Source organism: Juglans microcarpa x Juglans regia, chromosome 3D, assembly GCF_004785595.1.
Source record: "Juglans microcarpa x Juglans regia isolate MS1-56 chromosome 3D, Jm3101_v1.0, whole genome shotgun sequence".
In the NCBI taxonomy this organism is placed as follows: domain Eukaryota; kingdom Viridiplantae; phylum Streptophyta; class Magnoliopsida; order Fagales; family Juglandaceae; genus Juglans; species Juglans microcarpa x Juglans regia.
This window is the reverse complement of record NC_054598.1, coordinates 821,086-839,299: the sequence shown is the minus strand read 5'-3', so window position 1 is coordinate 839,299 and position 18,214 is coordinate 821,086. Positions and strand designations below refer to the sequence as shown.

At 38.2% G+C, this 18,214-nt stretch overlaps 3 protein-coding genes across 5 annotated transcripts; 1 reads left to right on the top strand and 2 right to left on the bottom strand.

The window, feature by feature from the left end:
* Window positions 1–878: 878 nt before the first annotated feature.
* On the top strand, window positions 879–6,131 carry LOC121254952 (polyadenylate-binding protein 8-like). 2 transcript variants are annotated; one of them, XM_041155197.1, is made up of 9 exons: window positions 879–1,512; window positions 2,751–2,869; window positions 3,007–3,663; window positions 3,764–3,841; window positions 3,926–4,015; window positions 4,254–4,391; window positions 4,537–4,710; window positions 4,806–5,009; window positions 5,586–6,131. In XM_041155197.1, exons 1-9 carry the CDS (start codon window positions 1,272–1,274, stop codon window positions 5,826–5,828), a joined length of 1,944 nt encoding a protein of 647 aa, XP_041011131.1. In that variant the 5' UTR covers window positions 879–1,271; the 3' UTR covers window positions 5,829–6,131. The 2 variants fall into 2 exon arrangements, with proteins under 2 accessions (XP_041011131.1, XP_041011132.1); XM_041155198.1 differs by lacking the exon at window positions 3,926–4,015 and having other exon boundaries at window positions 912–1,512.
* Window positions 6,132–6,643: 512 nt separating this feature from the next.
* Window positions 6,644–13,825, bottom strand: LOC121254951 (probable E3 ubiquitin ligase SUD1). Of its 2 annotated transcripts, none has more exons than XM_041155196.1 (9): window positions 13,324–13,825; window positions 11,312–12,004; window positions 9,505–10,272; window positions 9,190–9,401; window positions 8,715–9,080; window positions 8,254–8,414; window positions 7,995–8,158; window positions 7,707–7,853; window positions 6,644–7,327 (listed from the first exon to the last, which is right to left on the bottom strand). In XM_041155196.1, exons 1-9 carry the CDS (start codon window positions 13,813–13,815, stop codon window positions 6,821–6,823), a joined length of 3,510 nt encoding a protein of 1,169 aa, XP_041011130.1. In that variant the 5' UTR covers window positions 13,816–13,825; the 3' UTR covers window positions 6,644–6,820. The 2 variants fall into 2 exon arrangements, with proteins under 2 accessions (XP_041011130.1, XP_041011129.1); XM_041155195.1 differs by having other exon boundaries at window positions 8,254–8,411; window positions 13,324–13,816.
* A 746-nt stretch (window positions 13,826–14,571) lies between these two features.
* On the bottom strand, window positions 14,572–17,931 carry LOC121254953 (O-acyltransferase WSD1-like). The gene is made up of 6 exons (XM_041155199.1): window positions 17,066–17,931; window positions 15,921–15,993; window positions 15,750–15,817; window positions 15,372–15,584; window positions 15,153–15,290; window positions 14,572–15,050 (listed from the first exon to the last, which is right to left on the bottom strand). Exons 1-6 carry the CDS (start codon window positions 17,912–17,914, stop codon window positions 14,895–14,897), a joined length of 1,497 nt encoding a protein of 498 aa, XP_041011133.1. The 5' UTR covers window positions 17,915–17,931; the 3' UTR covers window positions 14,572–14,894.
* Between the last annotated feature and the right edge of the window lie 283 nt (window positions 17,932–18,214).

Sequence of the window (18,214 nt, the reverse complement as noted above, 5' to 3'; positions counted from 1 at the left end):
TGGATATGGATTTGAATCATCTCCAAATCACAAAAACTGTATGGACTTTTGGCCTTTGGGTCGTCAATCCGACCTAGGAGTAAAAGATAAAGACCTATTTTGAATGGAGTGATATGATTTCATTAGTTGTTAGAAAATAAATTGTAAAAGATTTGTAAGTATACCATTACTTTAATTATAATTAACAGAAAGATAGTCATAATTTGTGAATATTATAACTCAATATTTGATATTGTAAGATTGCAGTGTGGTATTTTTTTTTTAATTGTTAGATGTGTATAAAATAATTATTTATTATACAAGTAACAAGTATCACTAATTATTAGAACTCTCACCAAAATTTATTCAAAAAATAAAAATAATACACCAACAATTATTTTTAAACAATCAATAAATTTATATTATTTCATTAAAAATAAAATTTAGTTTTATAAAACTATCATTCCTAGAGTTATAAAAAAAACTATAAAATAATTATAAGGTCATTATTTAAAAAAAAAAAATCTAAAATGAATACAGGGTTAGACCTTTGGTCCTTTATCTACTGAAAAATCACAACATATTACACAATTATATTTTAAGATAAAAATAATTTAATAAAATATTTTATAAAAATAATATTATTTTATAATAATACCCTCACTTTTAAATATGTATTATAAAATATATTATGAAATATATGGTGTATATATCATTACTGCTAACTATTATCACTCGCCTATTTAACCAAGCAATCCCAAACATACTTTACCTTCTACAAACCAACCGTTACCGGTTACCTTAACCCCATCTCCCCGACATGACATCGTCATGTGGGTCCCACCAAAAATTCTCAGATCCTACGGCTCAGATCTCGTTCTTACATTAATCCTAGGTTAACCCAAACCCACCCACCTACATAACCCTCTCAGCTTCGAATCCACTGTTTTTTCTCAGTGCAGTTCCAGCTGCCCTCTCTAACTAAACCCCACCACAGTCCTCTCCATCTCTCGCTCTCTCTTCTCCTCACGAGCCGCTCCTCCGGCGGATCCCTGACCCGCCCTTCCCTCTCCTCCCACCTATCATCATAAACAAAAAAAGCAAAGAAATTTAGTATCTGAGGTCTTTTGTCGAACACTTCGTGTGCGTCTAGGCGTTACTTTAGCGTTTTCTTCATTTCCAGCTTCATTCCGTTTCTTCCTAGGGTTTGGTTATAATAACGCGAGGAGAGGGAAGAGATAAATAAAAAAAATTAAAAAATAAAATTTTGGAATTGAAAAAAAATCTTGGGTATGGCACAGGTACAAGCTCAGCCTCAGAATGCGATTCCGGGTGCCAACGGTGCGGGTGGGGCCAACCAGTTCGTGACGACGTCACTTTATGTTGGAGATCTTGACGCTAACGTGACCGATTCGCAGCTCTATGATCTGTTTAACCAGCTGGGCCAGGTGGTTTCGGTTAGGGTTTGCAGGGACTTGACCACCCGCCGATCTCTCGGTTACGGCTACGTCAATTATAGCAACTCTCAAGACGGTAAGTTATTCGTTCAAATTCCCAATTTATTTTTGAAGATTTATATACCTTGCAATTTGATTATTTAGCTAGATTCGTTGCCAATTGATTTTTAGTATAATTTATAATGTAGTTACATATTCTATGTTTTTGTATGAATTGTTTTGAAACAATGTAATTCAGGAATTGGTTTTTGCTTGTATGCTGAATAGGCAGCTTACATGTAACGTGGGTGTGCCGTTGTAAGAAAAACTTCGAAGAACATCTGAACATGGTACCCATTGTATGGAAAAGAGAGCTTTGTTGGGTTTAAACTTGCATCAATTTAGTACCGACTTGTGACTAGTGGGGTTGGAAAGGAAATTATATTTCTTTTAATCCAGAACTTGTGGAGCCACAATGGTTTCCTTTGATATCAGAAGTTTTCATTTCTTTATTGCACTACTGAGGAAAATAAAAACTTGTTTAGTTATATATTTCTAACCCCGTGTTTCCTGAAAGAATCAAGCTTATTAAAATTGATTTTCACTTTAATCAACATAAGATAGTTTAGTTTAAGACGCTTTTACACCATTTGTGAGACCTACAAATCGTGAGGCAGTCTTATTCTATTGTATTGCTCTTCCAATATATTTATAATTAGACATTGAAAGGAGGAGAATATGTTTTTCTCTACTTAGTAGCAAACATTAATCTGAACAAGCTAGAACCTTAATATAAGTTGCCTATAGTGGTAACATGAGCAGGATCTACACTGTGCAAAATTGAAAGGATGATTCAATTCCATGACCACAACTTTGACTCTACGCCCAATATTATTGAAAGCTTTAGTCTCAATTCAGCACAAAGGCCTCATGTAGACTAATTGCAGAGTGCAGGGTCTAAGTACCCACTCGAATGAAGTGAAAGCACACAATTTATTCTGCACTACATATTAGTATTATTATTTATTATTTGTTTGGTCTGGTATTTGCCTTTGATACATATGAATGGTGTATGTAACTAGGGCCAAACCAAAATCGGTAGAGAATGATTTTGTAGTTAGGGTTTGTTGGCTAGATTCGTAATATTAAATTATATATTCCAACCAAGCTAACAATTTCATATTTTTGGGCCAATTTTCTCCGTTGAACATTTGTTTTGTATGCATGTTCTTGTTAATATTGGGATCCTTCATTTTTTTTTTTCCATGTTCTGTACAATGAAATTGTCAATATTTCTTTATTCTATCTCACATCTCTAACTTGAAATGATTACAGCTGCAAGGGCATTGGATGTACTGAACTTCACCCCTTTCAATGGAAGGCCCATTAGGATTATGTATTCTCACCGCGACCCTAGCATTCGCAAAAGCGGGGCTGGAAACATATTTATTAAGGTATTCGCGTCTGATATTTACGAGTTTCTGGTCGGACCCGTCTTTTTATTTCTTAACAATGCTTTTTGGATCCTTGCTGATCTTGTATGTTTTATTTTCTCTCTGTCACTAATCTCCAGTTGTTTTGAACTTGGCAGAATTTGGATAAGGCGATTGACCACAAAGCATTACAAGATACATTTTCCGCATTTGGGAATATTCTTTCTTGCAAGGTAGCTACAGACTCCTATGGCCAGTCAAAAGGCTATGGGTTTGTTCAATTCGATACTGAGGAGTCTGCCCAAAAAGCTATAGAGCAATTGAATGGTATGCTGTTGAATGATAAGCAAGTTTTTGTTGGACCCTTCCTTCGCAAGCAGGAAAGAGAAAGTGCCATTGACAAGATGAAATTCAACAATGTCTTTGTTAAAAATCTCTCTGAATCGACAACTGAAGAAGATTTGAACAATATTTTTGGAGAATTTGGAATTATCACCAGTGTTATCGTGATGAGGGATATGGATGGAAAGTCAAAGTGCTTTGGTTTTGTCAACTTTGAGAATGCAGATGATGCTGCTAAGGCTGTTGAGGCTCTTAATGGGAAGAAAGTGGATGATAAGGAGTGGTATGTTGGGAAAGCCCAGAAGAAGTCTGAACGGGAAAATGAATTGAAGCTTCGATTTGAACAGAGTATGAAAGAAGCAGCAGATAAATATCAAGGGGCAAATTTGTATGTTAAAAATTTGGATGATAGCATAGGTGATGATAAATTCAAGGAGCTTTTCTCTCAGTTTGGTACCATTACCTCATGCAAGGTGTGTAGCATCTATTTGGGAAAGCAGAGCTCTTATGTTTTGTCCTGCATGATCTAATGGCAAGGCTTTGTAAACTTCATTCTTCTTGATGCATGAACAGGTTATGCGAGACCCTAACGGAATAAGTAGGGGATCAGGGTTTGTTGCATTCTCTACTCCTGAAGAGGCATCTAGAGCTGTAAGTTGATGTCTTTAGCATGTTCATGGTGACATTCTCTTCAACATTTTTTTTTTACAAAAATATTTTTCAAATGATTGGCAGATGTCGGAGATGAACGGCAAAATGCTTGTGAGCAAACCTCTATATGTTGCACTTGCACAGCGAAAAGAAGATAGAAGAGCTAGGTTGCAGGCATGTTTTGCTTTATGTTGTTTTGATCCCTCTACAAATTGTCGTGGAATTTTCCTTGAAGGATTCTGACTTAGGTGTACACTAGATGTCTTTGCCGCCGCCCCCCCCCCCCCCCCCCCATGGATACTTTAAAGCAGATGCTGCTGTCTGGTTTTAAATTTGTCAGTGTTTTGATATTTGTTATTTTAGAACTGTCGTGTGGTTATCTGTGATTGATAGAGTACTGCTGCTTATACAGGCTCAATTTTCTCAAATGCGGCCAGTTGCAATGCCACCGTCAGTTGCCCCTCGTTTGCCAATGTACCCCCCTGGTGCTCCAGGTCTTGGACAACAAATATTCTATGGCCAAGGTCCACCTGCTATCATTCCTTCCCAGGTACTTTATTCCTGATTTGTTTCTTACCCCGATTTTGTTTATGTTCCATCTTGGACATCCTTTATTTCACCTCGGGTAATTTGGTCAATGTGCTTACATAATTTGGCTACAAATTTATAATCATATTCAATATGTTCTATGTCAGCCTGGATTCGGATATCAGCAGCAACTTGTTCCTGGTATGAGGCCTGGTGCGGCTCCGATGCCCAATTTCTTCATGCCAATGGTTCAGCAGGGACAGCAAGGGCAGCGTCCTGGTGGCAGGCGTGCAGGGGCTGTGCAGCAAACCCAGCAGCCAGTTCCACTAATGCAGCAGCAGGTTGGTGATATTCTGTTTCCATTTCCTTCCATATTAAATAGTATCTATATGTATAGATCTAAAACAAACATTATAATGGATTCTTTGAACAACAGATGCTTCCAAGGGGCCGTGTCTACCGTTACCCCCCTGGGCGTGCCCTGCCCGATGTTCCCATGCCTGGTGTTGCTGGAGGCATGTTTTCTGTTCCATATGACATGGGTGGTATGCCGCTGCGTGATGCATCTTTGTCCCAGCCAATTCCTATAGGGGCTTTGGCTAGTGCCCTTGCAAATGCTACTCCAGAGCAGCAGAGAACAGTAAGTATTGATTTGTTTTCATTGTCTAGGGGGAGAAGTTGGCTGGTTTTCTTGAAGTTTTTCACGAGTAATGCTAAGTACAAGCCCTAAATAGACAAGTCCGCATAGGCCTTTTTTTTACACTTTTTCATGATGGGGTTCACTTTTTTACAAAGGGACTGCACGAGACTTGTCTATTTAGGGCTTGTACAAATAATTTCTCTTTTCACATTTAAGCAGGTAAGATTTGAAGTAATGATCTAAAGGATTATTAATTGCTTGAATCTCAAAAAATGATTATTTTCTGAAAATGCTCTACATCTATTACACATTAAGGCCATCTTTGGCAAGAACAATGTGGCCACCATTTCTTAGGTATGTGTTTTTCATCACAAAATTGTGGTGTGCATGCTTGCATGTGGAGATTACTTCCATGCTATTCAAAATTATGTTGGAGGTGAAGCATGGCAGGATGAGAGTTGACGGCGATCCTAGACAACACAGTTCTGATATGTCTGATGTTTACTGCTTTGGTGGTGCTATGAATTATGATGATGTTAATTGCTGATTTTGATTTTCGTGGATGAAAATCTGTAGATGCTGGGTGAGAACCTCTACCCACTTGTGGAACAGCTGGAGCCTGAAAATGCGGCTAAGGTTACAGGCATGCTTCTGGAGATGGATCAGACTGAGGTGTTGCACTTGCTCGAATCACCAGAAGCTCTGAAAGCAAAGGTGGCTGAGGCTATGGATGTTCTGAGGAATGTTCAGCAGCAGCAAGCTGGCAATGCAGCCGATCAACTGGGCTCATTGTCTCTGAATGACAGCCTCGTTTCCTGAGGGCAATGAATGTGTGCTTCTACCTTTTGAAATGGTTTGAAACTGATGTAGGCGTGGCTTTGATTCAGTTAAAAGTGAGTGCCTTGAGCAGGATAGGCCGGTTGGCTATTTCCTCCTTTTTCATGACTACGACTGTTGTGGCATCTATGCTTGAATTCTTTTTTCCTTTGCGTCTAGTATTTCCGAATATTGTGACAATTTGCTTCCATCTTTCGGACATAGTGTAGTTGGTTCTATTTGGTTTTTGAGCTTCCACTTGTGGCAATGAGCGAGCAATATCCAAGTTGATTCTATTTTTCTCTAGATGAACTTCCAGCTTGAACTGTGTAAGCTGGTGATTAATAACGTGACTAATAAATAATACAATCTCGTTCTGGTAGGCAATTAATTGTACGCCTACTTATCAATCAGCACTTGGAACCAAGTCTAGATGAAATCCCGTGAGCTAATTCTGGAAGAAGTGTCGCCTTACACAGGCAGACAAGAGCCAAAATCGTGAAAAAGCGTGGATCCCACTCCTTGCCGAGAGACTCAACGTCGGTCATTTTTTTAGTTTGGCCATGGGAAGGGAAAGTGATCCGAACAGCACAGCCCACAGCTCCCATGAGCCCCTCTCCTACCAAAACCATGTTTCCGGAACTCGGTAATTTCTCGCTCATCTCCTGGTTCACCCGCACCGTGACATATATACTTCTGACAAAACAATGGAAATGCTACTCAAATGAGGTCCTAATCTACATCAGCCAGGCCAGAAGTTTAGGTATCATAATTATACACTTGGAAAACGTGGCAAATATAAGACAAAATCTATGCAATTTTTTGAACAAAATATATTTTATTTGTTTGTCTAATAACTAAAAAAAAAGTACATATGCACAAACCGCACACAACCCTCAACATAACATAGCATTTGAACACACCGAAGAGAGAAGTGTACACATCCAATGCTTGCCTCGACAATGCCAAAACTGACAAAGCGCATGCCCAATATGTTAAGGATCATGTTGGTTAGCACGCCTCAGCCGCAACCCCACATCAACATCTTGGTCGTGTCTAATTAAACTAGTGCCATGCAGATTAGAATTTTGCGTTTCCAAGGCAGTCCCTACCTCACTTCTACTCTCTTCAATGTGTTCCCCAAAGTTATGAAGCCTCCGGCCAATCAAATAGCGATCATCACGTATGGAATTGTGAAGATTGGTGAACCAGACATGGAATCTCTTGGCACAAAAAAACAACAGGCTAATGCAGAGGCATCCCAGCCAGGCAAACCGGTAGACTGCAGAGTTTACTACTAATGGATACCCAAGCACAGGAAACACCCCTCTGGCTAAAACATAAGGTACACATAAGGCTGTCAACAGCTTCATTATGATTGGGAACACAATCTGACGCAACACCCAAAATCCTTGCAGCCTGGAGAAACCATCTTCTCTCACTCTCTCAAATTTTATTCGCCAGCTTTCGTCCACCAGTGGCATCATGTGATCCAACATGACCTGTTCAGAATAAACAACAAACATCAGAAAAAAGAAAATACTAAATCAACTAGAATGAAGCAACCAAGTTGTAGAGAGCTTGATGACTACAACATGGTCCTCATCTACAGATGTAAACGACTCATTTCCCCCCTGATAAGTTTCCTCAACTGTTGTATTCCCAGTTATAACAGCATTCTAATGATCCAGTAAATACCTATATTGACCTGATAACTGCAACAGCATACTTACAAAAAAAAAAAAAAAAAAAAAAAACCTCCAACACCATACTTCAAGGGGCTTAAACAATTGCAACTAGATGCGAGGACAATCCCAGCTATGTATTTATTTATTTTGCCGATACCAAGTTGAAATGAAAAGAATGTGATTTAACACTCACCAGTCTAGTCCAGATCTTAAGAAAGATCAGGCCCAATGCCCAATCCTGATACAGGAGGAAAACTGGGCTTTCATCCACGGGCACTCGCATTGGCACAATCACCAAAAGCTCAAATAGCAGTCCAATCAATACAGGGATAACAAAAATCTGGAACACAAGCATATGCAAGAATTTTAATCAGTCTCGGAAAAAAAAAAAAAAAAACTGAGTTGGATAATGAACAATAACAGTGTCTAACAACAAAAGAAAAGGTGACTTGTGTGGTAAATATCATGGATTAATTCTTACCCATATAGATAGAAGTGCAGAACTCTTGAAAACAATGCCACACCACTTCCAGATTTGGCTAAACAAAACTGCAGCCCTCTTTGTTCTAATATGCTCAATGCAGTATCTAGCACCAGCTATAGCAGTCCAAATCATATAGCTTCCAATGATGAAAGCATAAAGATCTAAGAACATAAATAGAATGAAAACATATTAGCATTCGCACCCAGAAGTATGAAGCACCCTTGGCAGGAAAAATAATTCAGTTGGACCATTTTACCATTACACTTGATGCCATGAGTCATCGGAAGAAGAGGAATTGCATTGAAAATTGTCCTTCCAAGTGAAACTGGTATAACTATCAAGGTAGAGTTGAAGATAAGTAGAGTCATCCAAGCCACCACCAACAAGAGGACAATGCGAAGGACAAAGCCATACCTGCTAAAAGATGAAATGAGTAAATTTTAGATTGTTGCCAGAGTCAAGAATCAATAAACAAAAACATCAGCCACAATAACATATGTTGAAGATTACACTGGCTATACTTCTTTAATTCATATGATTTGAATTTGCAAATTAAAAACAGCTTAGTCAACTAATCAATTTGCAGAGTCGAGGGTGAATGCATACCAATAGTGGTAAAGTCTAAACTAGTAAGGAAAGATGGTATCATTAAAAAATTGGTATCTACGATTAAGACACACTCAAGACTCTAAAACCGTGATGCATCCAGAAACTTACTCTGAATCAGATTGTTCGTCACTATCATAGTCTTCTGAAATATTCGAGTCCTCTGACGCAAGAACACCTCTATTTGGATCATCCACACCTGCAACTGCCACCAGGGCCCGATCCTGTACACCTAGTTGTACTGCCTGAACTCTATCTTGCCTTCCTGGGTCCCCAGTCCCGTTTTCCTGACCACCATTATCCTCAGGTCGGGGCAATAAGAAATCTGTTAAACCAAGTGCCCAGCCAACTGCTGTAAACCAATATCTTAAAAAGGATTTGATTGTTGTCCGCAATTTAAAATGCTCGATGGCAAATGGAATGCAAATTTGAAAAAGAAGCATGTCAGCCGGAATTTCAGTAAATGGGTCAGACACCCTGCAAAGATAAGAATCCATTAGTTAGCAAACAGCAGTGGCATGTCATGGAAATCGCATAGGTTAATCATTAACAACAGGTCCCACAGAAACATCAAGGACTAACTTACGATATATCAAGTGGAAAAATGGCGGGAACCATCCGCATGGCAAGTTTAACAGGTAAGAACACCAGCATGACAATCAAACTCCCATAAACAGCAACTGATAGCAGAACCCTGCGAGCATGCTTGTGCACAGGGTCATCAATCAAATCACGGAATGGATTGTAGTTTGGATCAGCAGGATCACGAAGAAAGTACAACACTCCATTACGCAAAACCTGACAATAGCAAGAGAAGAAAATTCTATCACATTAATAACATAACAAGATAAGTGGTTCAGAAATAATTGAGGCATTATGATATGATGGCAAAGAAGAATACCCCTCTAAGAAGGCTGACGAATATGCTTATTTGTAGCATGTAAACAATTCCAACAACCCAATGAACCAATGAGCTTGCTAAAGGAGAAGCTGAGAAGAATTGAACTCTTTGAGCCATGGACTTCCCAAACATCCTTATAGTACAAACATCTATCCACCATCCACACATCAGAGGAAACACTCCAAGTTCAATGACAAGAAGGAAAGCAACCTTTATCATGGTCATCAAATGCCTCATTGCTGCCAAAAACTGCCTGAAGAGAGATGGAACTGTCTCTGCTATAGAAGCAATACCATAGAATCTCCCCATAGTCAAAGGCTCACCCTTAGTGTATCGAATCAATGCAACAATGCCAAGATAGAAGAAAACTAGAGAAAAGATAAAAATATATCCAACAGCAAGAGTAGTAACATCAGAAAGCCGTGATACCCCAACACTGGCCCCTCTCAATAGATCTGTTGAGAGTGCTGAAGTAATGTTGTTTGAGGCTTCATTTAGACCACTAAAGTTACCATTCAACATTTCGGCAGCCTGGCCTAGCAGACCATTTTCTTGACTTTCGGATGACAAATTTGTAACCGCAGTTAATGCATTCTTCAATGTAATATTTGCTAAGGAGAAGGCAGTGTCTGTAATTGGCAGGACCGTGGACAAAACTGAACCACTAGCAGCAAAGAAAATCCAAGACACATAATAGAGTATAATCCGACCTAATGAAAAAGGCACAAAGATCACAACACCAAGAAATATCATATTGCTTGCCAGAACCTGCATAGGCATCGGACCATGTTATAAACCAATTAAAAACCAGGAGCAAAAATTGAAAACTTCAGTTCTTTTCCCCTTTGGAACATCACAATAACTTAAAACAGAAAAATTATATTATGTCAGACATGCTGCAATGATAAGAGAATTTCACCGGATAAAATAATGTAGAACATAAGGTAGATGATACAATGCAAATGACATAGGCCCCAACAAAGAAAGAATGCTTTTAAATCTCATTTAAGTATATTTTTATCCTTTTTTTATATTATCCTCTCCCCATTTGAGTGTGGTTGAATTGAACACATAAAAAATGTTTAGCATCTCATCAGTAACAACGGAGGAATCCATTGACTCCACGCAACTCCTTACTTCTTCCAGTACAATCAACCACCACTCAACTCCTTTTTTTGTATGGAATCAAAATGTTAAAAAATGCAAAAAAAAAAAAAAAAAAAAGGCCCAAGTACACAGCTAGCATACCAAAAAAATACTCAAAATATTATTTCCAATAGTGTACTTCAATAGAATTATTTTTGTTCTCTATTATTTAATGTCTGTACTAAATATCTATGTAAAGCCTCCTTTCTTTCCCTGCGTATTTTTATGTCAAATACAACAAAACCTCATAGGGCAGTTGTGGATAATAATTCCCCGCCAACCACAAATCCTTTTTCTTTAATGAATAATTGACAGTTGCACCAAATGCAGGAAAATACAAAGCAGTCTTCCAGCAAAAAATTTATGATGCTGAACAAAGCTTCAAGGATCTAGTAACATACTGAGAAATCAATATAAGATTAAAAAAACTCATAAACGGAGCAGCTTAATTCATGACTAATTCTTTGGTGTACTTGCCAATACATAAAACTTTAGACAATCCTTTTTTGTACTTGTCAATACATAAAACTCTCCCAAAAAAAATTCAAAAGCTAAGGGAGCCATAAAAGCATTGTAGCTTGGGAAACCTAACTGAAGAATAGAAGTTATAACAAGAATCGACAAAATAAGAATAAAAACAGAAGCAAAATGATGAACTCACAGTGAATGCATTTTCAACCAAATGAAAGACAGGGCCCTGCATGCCAACAAGCTCATCAAAAGGCACATCCTCTGCACCATCAGCATCATCCAAACCATCAAACATCTGTTCAACATGAGCTTCAAGACGAGCTGCCTGCATCTCCCACCGGGCAGCAACATTTTCTGCATTCCTCCTGAGCATTTGACCAGCTCCTGCAACCCCTTGTCCCGCACCCACATCTTCAACATTTCCATCACCTGCATTATTCCTATTAGCTTGCCCAGGAGGTCTTCTTCCAGCACGAGCACCATTTCTTTCCCCTTCATCTTCTCTCTCAGCATCCTGACCTCCAATTTCCCGTAAATGCCGGAAGTAATCCCTCAAAGATGTTGCACAGAGAAAAATGAACACAATGCTAGCAGAAAGTAGGAACCCATGTAGACAATCGGTAAGGATAACTGTAGTGGATAAATGACTTAGGAATAATCTCTGGGCTTCACCAAAACTCCTCACAAAAGCCAACCGCCATATCCAGAATGTAATGAAAGGTATAATGAGGAGCCAAACTGAAAGGACAAAACCAAGGCGCAAAAAAAATTGCAGAACATGACAAGCTTTCATTGCCATCCCAACTACAAACTCCTGAAAAGGAAGCCTTGCCGGAGCATTCTCAGCATATACTGGGGAGAAGGAAAATGCATGTTTGCAGACCTGTAATACATTACGAAGTTATTTGATCACACAATAAATTAATCTCCAAACAGATTGAGACATAAATCAAGTTAACCATAAACAAAAGGAGAAGATCGAGTCTGTGGCCCAAGAAACCAATGTTTCCTAGTGAGATGCAAGCCTACTCAAACCCATTAAAATAAGGCTCAAATATCATTGTGCTTCAGTGTGATATCATATTGAATGATAAGGGTAGGTGGTGTATGGGGTCCCACATTAATTGGAAATGAGAAGTGCTCTTTATAATAATTCCGATGGGACTCCAATTGTATCATTGACTAATCATTTTGGAGTATAGGCCCATAGTGGGTTGGGCCTCCCTTGGGGCATTACATTCAGCTTGCATGATATCAAGTAGCCCCTTTGGGATTCATAGGCCTAGTATTTACCTAGGACATTGTTATAGTTATCATATTCATGATAAAATCAAAACAACATGAGATTGTACATTTTAAATGCTAGCAAAACAATATCATAGTTCCTTAAACTGTGAGATTTTTGAAGCTCAGTTTACAGAGTAATTTGTTACCTTATAAATAAATGTTTTTCTTTTATAACATGGAACCTCGCTAAGGTATGAACCCTTGGACTTATTCCCTGGAAGGTAAATCCCAAACACACAACCCCAGCAATCAGAACTATGTATCGAGTAATTAGAAGAATTCTTAGTGCGGAATATGAACCTAGAATGTCTGAGTCTACAACTCATCCTAGCCCACCCTTTGACCACTAGGCTGCACCATGACCGGTCCTTGTAAAAGTTTAACAATCCATAACTAGGAAAATAAGGTTCCAACCGCTTCAAAGATTGGCCATGCTATTGTAATTTGTGTAAGTTACGTTGCTTAATAATTGCTTGCTACACTGACAGAGGAGCGATAAGCAAACACGTGAAACCGCCTATCAGTCTTCAACATTTTTCTGTTAATCACCAAGAACAAATACAACGCTTTCTACTTCAGGAACAATTATAAAGAGTTTTTTTATATTACTTTCTAACTTGTTAGAATTAATTATTTAGATAGTCTAATCTGTTATTTTTTATTATTCTTTTTATATCGTCAGCTACCAACTCAAACAGAGTTAACGCTTAAAAGTAAAATAAACAAGAAACCCTAAAACCCTAATTGCACCATCCATTATCGATCTTTCAACATTTATGTCAGCCAAAGAACCGAGCCCAACTTTTCATCTAAAATATTCATTAAAGAACTCCAAAAAAAATACAAACCAACAAATTTAAATTGATAATTCAAGACGATCAGATCAGGGCAGGGGAGAGAGAGAGAGAGAGAGACCTCGCACTGGCGAGCGTTGCTGTGATTGAGCCACTGCAAAAGGCAATCCTGGTGGACGTACTTGATGCTTCCGCTACACGCACACGGGAACCGGAGTGGGTTATCCGTGTCCCCTGGGTTCCGGCAGATTCTGCACACGTCCTCCTCATCCTCGTCCTCCTCATACCTCGCCCTCACGGTCATCGCCGCTTCGCTCTCCTTCATACCTCGAAGAGAAGACGAAACATAAGGAGACGAAGACGAAGACGACGACGACGCTTCGAGACTATCGCCGCCTCGAATAGGCGGCGACTCCGGGGCGATCTCCATGTCGATGGGTTCGAGTCTGCGATCAGGGTTGACACGGTGAGTTTGGGGAGTCCGAATCGGTCTAACCGTCTGATCCTCTGTACGAAGGGAATCGAGACAAGGGATGGAGGGAAGAGATGGAGTCTGCAGGTGGAAGGAGTCTTTTATTGGTCTTCCGCGTTTACCCCTCGCGGGTGTGATCATACTGGGACTAATAATAATAAAAAAAAAAAAATGTGGATTTTATTAATAAAAAATATTTCTTTCTTTTATTGACACGCTTCTGTGTCTGCTTTTTTTTTTGGAAGTATCCGTATAATACAGACTGTATCTGTTATTTTTCTTTTACAAGAGAGATTGACAGATGCATCTAATTGCAAATTTGTCGAAATTCCCGAAATATTTTATAGACTGTTTTAGGCCTCTTAAAAGTCATTCCATATCCATCTCTAACATTTTTATATTGAGTCTGGTTCCAACATCACCTCAATTTATCTCATTTTATTATTATAATTTTTTTAAATTTTTACACAAAATATAATAAATAATTTAAATTTTTCAAATCTCAAAATAATAATATTATTAAAAAATAATATTTTAATAATATTTTATTTTACTATTCACAAACCATCTCAACTCATTTCTGAATACAAACAAAACCTGAATGATTAAGATATTATTAAGAATAATGATAGAATTACTACCCAACTATAACCTATCTACTACTCTTTTTGTATATGATTTTTTTTAATTTTTTATTTTACTTAATGATTAAGAAAGTGAATATTAATAAAGTTATATATTTTTTAATTTTTTCTTAATGATTAAGAATATTAAAAAAATACTTAAAAGAATATGATAAAAAAATTAAAAAAAAATTGAAATGCACTTGGATAGTGTACATAAATAGTAATAGAATAGTAACCCTATCACAACCCTATTACTAATAGTCGTAAGTTTTGGAGGAGTAATTATTGTTGATTAGAAAGAAGACCGCTGCTAAAATCCTAAATCCATACCAAAAGGGGTAAAATAATAATAATAATAATAATAATAATAATGATTTATGATGCAAGAAATTTAAATTGCTCTAGAAGGGTTACTTAAGACCTAATTGTATAATACATACAACAAATTAATTGAGCTCGCTCTAATTTATCTTACAAAGCAATCTTTTTTGCGTCCAAAATGATTTCTATTTGGGAAATTTAAATAAATCTTCCTTTGTAATTGTAGTCCAATATGTGAACTGATCAGCATGCATACTAACAAATAAATTCCTCCTAGATTTTGCAGGTGGCTGAAACGGCTTGCTTCATTTCAAGCAATGCATTTTCAAAGCAATTGGCAAGAAAGTCTGGGTCAGGGATGATATCTTTTGCCACCAAAATTTGCATGTCAGCCCTTCCTGCATAGCTCACCATGTGCATTGTGAGTGCCTGCGTTACCGACCAGCAACACGACCAAAGTCATTTATATACCGATTATCATTTTCTTTTTTACTTTATAATATACCTGTAAAGTGGGTTTAGAAGCAGTACATGGGGTAGGCTTGATGAATTTGCCCTCATGTAAGTAATAGGATTGTCTCCAATCATGATCGTCTCTTGTGGGCCAACCACATTTGAGATAGTAAAGCCAGTATTACAGACAATCCTGTAGTTGAGTAAGCCAGCAACCTACAATACAAAAGGAGGTGGTGAATCAAGCAATTATCATTTTCTTTTCCCAATTCACTATTTGCTTAACTAGGTCTTCACCTTTGATCCCAAGCAGGTCATTACAAGATACCCAATTTTGTATGAGAAATAAGCCTCTAAAGACTGTTTCTTCCGATCAATCATCGCCTTAGCTGTCTTCAGATACTGTAGAGGATCGGTACCACTTTTATGGTAATAAACAGGTAGGAGAATCATGCCAAATTTGTTACCCCACCGTGAACCCGAATTGTCTTTCATCAGTTCTGATAGATCCTGATCAGTAGCAGAAATTCCCAGTCAACCACAAAAATTTGAATTTCAATGATCTCTCAAAAAGTATCTAAAAAATGAAAGATGAAAAATAAAAAACAAATACATAAAAGAACAATGAAGAAGCGACACTAGCACCAGCAAATAAAAAAGATGGGCATAACAGACCTGCGATCCCGGTTGTTCCCTTAAATTAACCATGGCTACCCCCGTCATTCGAAGCCCATCTTGCAGAACTAACAGTGACAACTAAATTAAATATAGTTATGATGATTTTTCACCACTGAGTTTCATGGAAATTTACAAGTACAACACATATATGACATAAATGATGTTTACCATTTGGCCCTCGACAATCTAGATATCTTGATAATCCTGATGATACCACCCCGAAAAGGACATCATTAACGGTCTGCAAGGTGGCATGAAATCCACAAATCACAATAAGAGCATCGAAGTATGGGTTCCCAAAAACTACGTATCAAGCTTCATAGTAGCAACCACAAAATACCATCAATAAATTAGCTCTAACTTAATCGAACAAACCAAAAAATCTCGAATCAAATCTACTTCAACTGAGGGAAAAATAAAACAAGACAAGACAAAGTTGCACTGCATTATTAATATTTGAACCCAGGTGCTTTCCCCCTCTCCCCTTCTTTACTAGAGATAAGAAGAAAAAAGAAACAAAAATATATACGTACAAATCTCAAGAACCAAAAAAGACACAAGGGAGAAATTTCAAATGCATTTGTTATGCTGTCAAGCAATAATATCATGCCTAGGTGTCGCTCTTGTATTCGTGCCATGTACTTGGGCAATGACTATGAATCTCTTTTTTTTTATGAATAATGACTATTAATCTCATCAATTAAATTTTTGTTTACTGATCAAAAAAGAAAAAAGTATTGACATTCTTGTTGGGTCTCATACCTTACATTATTCCCTTTTTAACTTCTGTTCTCACACATAACTATATGCAGCGTCAAGGAGAAAGGCTGTAAGTGCAGGCCATGAAATTTGCATACATGCTTAACGAACCAATATATTCAGTCAACCTAATGCACTTATATATACTGCCTTACACAAATCAGAACTTTGCTAATATATGAATTTGAATTGGTAAATTCATTTTTTTCCTCCATCTACATGAATCATTGTGAAATTTCAAGTCAACAATTCAGTCAAGTTTAAAGAGAAGTGAGTATTCCAAAAAACCACGAGCCTAATGCACACAGAATGCGCAATACCCAGTCATCAAGTAGTAGCCGCAGAATTTCCAAATCCGTGCAGCTGAAATGAACATAAATTCTACTATACCTCCGTGTTTTTACATCTAACAATACAACAGTTATATTTCTATAAGTTTCCAACTTAAATCGATTGTTTTTCTTCTTCCTTTTTTGTTTTTTTTTTTTTTTTTTTTTTTTTTTTTTTTTTTTTGGCTTTTGGGATGATAGTTACCTTTTAATTTAAACACTCACCGCATTAGGAACAGCCTTCTTGACCAACTTCATGTCCTCGAGCCAAAACCTGGCCGTTGCCAGCTTCCTCGGCCAGAGCTCCACCCCTGCCCCACCGGCGATAACCGTTTCTCGGTCACGAACCCACAAACTCCTTAATATAAACTCCACCACGAAGATCAAACTAAACCAAGACATCTCCAAAAAGCCCCACAAAACCCTCAAGTAGTAGTAAACCCACTCCCACCAACCCCTCCCTTTCCCTGCCATAACATTTCTACGGTTCCCAACAGAACCAATCCTAGGTAGCGCGTCCGGGTCGTCCTCCCTCCTGCAGCACGCTAAGAGCATCGACATCAACGAGACCCCATCTCCCAAGGCGTGATGAAGGCGGAAGATCAAGCACTTGTGGGCCAGCAACAGGTGGATCTCCCACAACGGCTTGTCTTCGCTGAGTCCCGAGCTAGTGGACAAGTCGGCCAAGTATTCGTTCACCGAGCATTCGTCATCATCACTTTCGGTGGCGGAGACCGGGCGGTCCAGTACGACGATGTGGCGGTCCACGTCGATGTGGGTCCGTCTCCAGTGTTCACGGCCGTCGGGGTCGCGAACCAAAAGACTGCAGAACCTGGGGTGGTGGAGCATGACGGAGCCGCGCACCTGAGCTATGACGGAGTCGATGTCTATTGGGTTCTTTAATCCGACGGCACAATGGATTACTTGGTTCATTTCGGGTCGGACGAAGAGACGCCCCGCCGGGGTTAAGGGCTCGTCGCTTTCGGATGCCAGCGTAGCCATCGGGGAGACACAGGCGTCTGTGCGTGAGAGTGGGTTTGATTTCGGACAAGGAAGAGCTGTTTTTGAGATCATATGGTGTACGGTCTTGTTCTATATATGATAATTGGATTTTTGAATTGAGCTGACCTAAGCGAATAATTTAATTGACTTCTTTATAAATAATAGTTAATTATTATAGTGGAGTCAATTTTATTGAATCTACTTTAGATAAGTTTATATATATTTGTATGTTAATATTAGTTTATATGTATTTATAAAAAATTGAAAAGGTTGTGAATTGCATGTAAAGAGATATTGAATTGAAAAATGTTTTGGGTCTAACGTGTAAAGAAATTTTGAGTTAAAATAAATTTAGTGATTTAAAAGTTAAGT

Excerpts from the sequence above, each read along its gene's own strand:
- LOC121254951 (XM_041155196.1), bottom strand. The coding sequence starts at position 13,815 with ATGATCACACCCGCGAGGGGTAAACGCGGAAGACCAATAAAAGACTCC. Across the intron at positions 7,854-7,994 it reads CTGCACTTCTATCTATATGG|ATTTTTGTTATCCCTGTATT; the intron begins GTAAGAATTAAT and ends CTTGTGTTCCAG. Across the intron at positions 7,328-7,706 it reads TTAAGATCTGGACTAGACTG|GTCATGTTGGATCACATGAT; the intron begins GTGAGTGTTAAA and ends TATTCTGAACAG.
- LOC121254953 (XM_041155199.1), bottom strand. The coding sequence starts at position 17,914 with ATGATCTCAAAAACAGCTCTTCCTTGTCCGAAATCAAACCCACTCTCA. Across the intron at positions 15,818-15,920 it reads AGATTGTCGAGGGCCAAATG|TTCTGCAAGATGGGCTTCGA; the intron begins GTAAACATCATT and ends TGTCACTGTTAG. Across the intron at positions 15,051-15,152 it reads ATTCATCAAGCCTACCCCAT|GCACTCACAATGCACATGGT; the intron begins GTACTGCTTCTA and ends TCGGTAACGCAG.
- LOC121254952 (XM_041155197.1), top strand. The coding sequence starts at position 1,272 with ATGGCACAGGTACAAGCTCAGCCTCAGAATGCGATTCCGGGTGCCAAC. Across the intron at positions 1,513-2,750 it reads TTATAGCAACTCTCAAGACG|CTGCAAGGGCATTGGATGTA; the intron begins GTAAGTTATTCG and ends AAATGATTACAG. Across the intron at positions 5,010-5,585 it reads CTCCAGAGCAGCAGAGAACA|ATGCTGGGTGAGAACCTCTA; the intron begins GTAAGTATTGAT and ends GAAAATCTGTAG.